At 61.2% G+C, this 3,423-nt stretch overlaps 1 protein-coding gene across 1 annotated transcript; it reads left to right on the top strand.

The window, feature by feature from the left end:
• The first annotated feature begins 346 nt into the window (after positions 1–346).
• Positions 347–1,787, top strand: HSPB1 (heat shock protein family B (small) member 1). Its single transcript, XM_044232603.1, has 3 exons — positions 347–786; positions 1,294–1,357; positions 1,463–1,787. Exons 1-3 carry the CDS (start codon positions 417–419, stop codon positions 1,650–1,652), a joined length of 624 nt encoding a protein of 207 aa, XP_044088538.1. The 5' UTR covers positions 347–416; the 3' UTR covers positions 1,653–1,787.
• The last annotated feature ends 1,636 nt before the right edge of the window (positions 1,788–3,423 follow it).

Genomic DNA, 3,423 nt, shown 5'->3' with positions numbered 1-3,423 from the left:
GGCTGGTTTTTAAGACACTATTTCACGGACGCCTGGTGGTTCAAATCCTGACTCTGCCACTTCTAGATCCGTGTGGTCTGGGACAAGGAGCCCAGCCCCTCTGGACTTTGTGCTCCTGGACCAAAGGATGGGACTGTCCACCGGCTTTAGCGCCCGGGCCCGCCAGTGTCCAGCAGTGGGCAGTGCACCAGGACCGGTGCTCCAGTCATTTGTTTTTTTTGAACTAGAGAAGGTTCCAGATGTGGGCAGGGCCTTCCTCGGCCCGCCCCCGGGCTGCCCCCAGCCCGTCATTGCCTTTAATAGAGACCTGAAACACCGCCTGCTAAAAATACCCGGCTGGAGCCGCATAAAAGCGCTGCGGGTCCGACGCCCCACACTTCTCCAAGCCTCAGCCAGAAGCGCGGAGCCAAGCCAGCATGACCGAGCGCCGAGTGCCCTTCTCGCTCCTGCGGAGCCCCAGCTGGGACCCTTTCCGCGACTGGTACCCGGCCCACAGCCGCCTCTTCGACCAGGCCTTCGGGCTGCCCCGGCTGCCCGAGGAGTGGGCGCAGTGGTTCGGCCACAGCGGTTGGCCGGGCTACGTGCGCCCGCTGCCCCCGGCTACGGTCGAGGGCCCCGCCGCGGTGGCCGCGCCCGCCTACAGCCGCGCGCTCAGCCGGCAGCTCAGCAGCGGCGTCTCGGAGATCCGGCAGACGGCCGACCGCTGGCGCGTGTCCCTGGACGTCAACCACTTCGCCCCCGAAGAGCTGACGGTCAAGACGAAAGACGGCGTGGTGGAGATCACCGGTGAGCCCCCGGCCCTGCGGGGACCCGGCTGGCGGGGCGGGAAGGGGACAGGGAGACTCCACCAGGGACCCCGAAGACTTGGGACTCGCCCTGCCCCCGGGCTTGCGGCCCCGACTCTAGACTCTAGAACGGGGGACCGAAAGTAGTTCAGGGCCCCTCTGGCCTGAAAAAAAGCTCTATGGAGGGAAGAAATCCACCTTCTAGCGCAGAACCCCTCCGAGCCCCGCCCCCAAATGACCAGGTCTCCCTGGGGCCACCCACAGGCCCGGGCGAAGAGGCCATTGTCCCCTGGCGCTGTTCCTGTTCCTTGTCCCTAACATCGGGTCTGCGGAGGGGGCGTGTTCGCGTCTTGGCGGCGCTCCGATCCCCACCCACCCTCCAAAGCACTGAACCGAACTTTTCAGAAGCTTCTGAGGGGCCCTGAGACAGTTCGACCACCCATGGGGGCGTGTGTGGATTTGGGTGGGGCCCCTCTGGGCAGCTTCTGACCCGTCCTTCTCTCCCCAGGCAAGCACGAAGAGAGACAGGACGAGCATGGCTACATCTCCCGGTGTTTCACTCGAAAATACACGTAAGTCTTGGCCCCAGATCCACGGGGACCTGAGGAGGGATGCAGGGGGCGGGGGTCAGTGAGGCCCAGGTGTGTAACTCTTGTCCTCCCTCTCTGCCTGTCTAGGCTGCCCCCTGGTGTGGACCCCACCCTGGTCTCCTCCTCCCTGTCCCCTGAGGGCACGCTCACCGTGGAGGCCCCCCTGCCCAAGCCAGCCACCCAGTCTGCAGAAATCACTATTCCTGTCACCTTCGAGGCGCGTGCCCAGATTGGGGGCCCAGAAGCTGGAAAGTCGGAGCAGCCTGGAGCCAAGTAAAGGCCTTACTTAGCCCTGCTGGCCGCACCCCCACCTCAGTAGCCATCACTGACCATCCCTACCCGCCAATCTGTATGCTTTTTTGATACGTCTATCTTCTGTTTTTCTCAAATAAAAGTTCGAAGCGACTGCCCACTACTGCCTCCGATTCTGTGTCGAGGCCCGGAGGTTGGTGACACTTGCTGGCTCACACACGGATCACATTTGCAGAGGGCCTGCTGTGTGCCAAGCCACTTGGTCCTGTGGGTACAGTGGGTTACAGCACGGGCGTACCCCAGTCCTCCAGCCCTGAGTCCAGTAAGAGAGAAGTAATGATCGGAACCAGCAGCCATGGGAGAAACCAGGAGAGGCAACTAGTCCAGCCTTGAGCACTCAGGGACACCTAGGCTGAAGTCAGGTGCAGGGGGACAGAGCAGGGCCCCGGGAGGGGAGCTTCTTAGGAGCTAGAGTCCCTTGCTTTTACTTCACTGAGACTTTGCTGTTCTCCCAGAGAGGGGCAGGACCTCAGAGAAGGTATGGGAGGTGTGGCACTCCAGCTGACTTTCTTTTTTTTTTTTTTTTAAGATTTTATTATTTACTTGACAGAGATCACAAGAAGGCAGAGAAGCAGGCAGAGAGAGAGAGAGAGGGAAACAGGCTCCCTGCTGAGCAGAGAGCCCAATGCGGGGCTCGATCCCAGGACCCTGAGATCATGACCTGAGCTGAAGGCAGAGGCTTTAACCCACTGAACCACCCAGGCGCCCCCCCTCCAGCTGACTTTCTGAGAGGAGGTTGGCCTTGTCAAAGGTTTTATCCCCTGATACCTGTGCATGTAGGATGAGGCCTGGGCTCTCGGGTCAAGGGCACTCGGCAAAGAGTGAGGGCCACATGGCCAAGGTTTTGGTGGAAGAGAAGCAAAGACCCTGACAGGGAAGACTAGCCCAGGTAGGGAGGGTCACACCTGCCTGGGTCCTCTGCTTTGCCTTCATCCTACCCACTACCCTCTCACCTGGCCCTAGAAGGGTTTGGGGGAACCTGGGGGAGGGATAGAGCAGGTAGAGGTTTTGAAGTCCAGTCTCAGGTCCCCCAGGAACTTGAGAGATCCCACACCATCGCCACCTATGACGGTCACAGCGCCTGAAGGTGTGGCAAGACACTGTGACATTCTTTTCTAAGCCCACAGCCCTACTTTCCCAGGGTCTCTGAGAGCCACAGCACCCTGCAGGGAAGGGCCAGGAGCACGCACACGCACTCACTACCCTCGCCACTGCCCGGCTTCTTAATTTCCACTCCCTGGTGCCAGCACCCTGTTGGGGTAGCACAATCTGGAGCAGGCAGGAAGCCAAAGCAGGTCCCAGGCCTCGGAGGCCTCACCGGGCCTGGAGGGAGGCCAGCCAGGGAAGCAGACACACGGAACAGCTGGTGGCACGGGTCTGGGCCTGTTGGCCAGGGCACTGCCTAGTCCCCGCCACCTCTACCACCATTCACTGCCCGAGCTGCAGTCTCCTAAATCTGCCATCCTTCTCCCTGCCAACAGACAAGCCACATCTCAGGTGTCTCCTGGACACGTCCACATTCCTGTGGTCACGACTGAATCAGCCTGTCCAGGGCTCACCCTTGCTGGGCACGCCAGCTCCCTTCTGACTGGCAACACGAAGGCCCCGGCCTGCAGGGCTGTGCCTGCCTCCTCCTGACCTGTCAGTCTCGTCAGGGAGAGCGAGAGCAAGGCTGCCAGGTCCTCTGCCAGCGCCCTGGAAGTGTGGGAAAGTGGGTGCCGAGCCTGACAAGGTAA

Source organism: Neovison vison, chromosome 14, assembly GCF_020171115.1.
Source record: "Neovison vison isolate M4711 chromosome 14, ASM_NN_V1, whole genome shotgun sequence".
NCBI classification, from domain to species: Eukaryota; Metazoa; Chordata; class Mammalia; order Carnivora; family Mustelidae; genus Neogale; species Neogale vison.
Note: the sequence above shows the minus strand (reverse complement) of the source record. Positions and strands in the feature narration are given on the sequence as shown.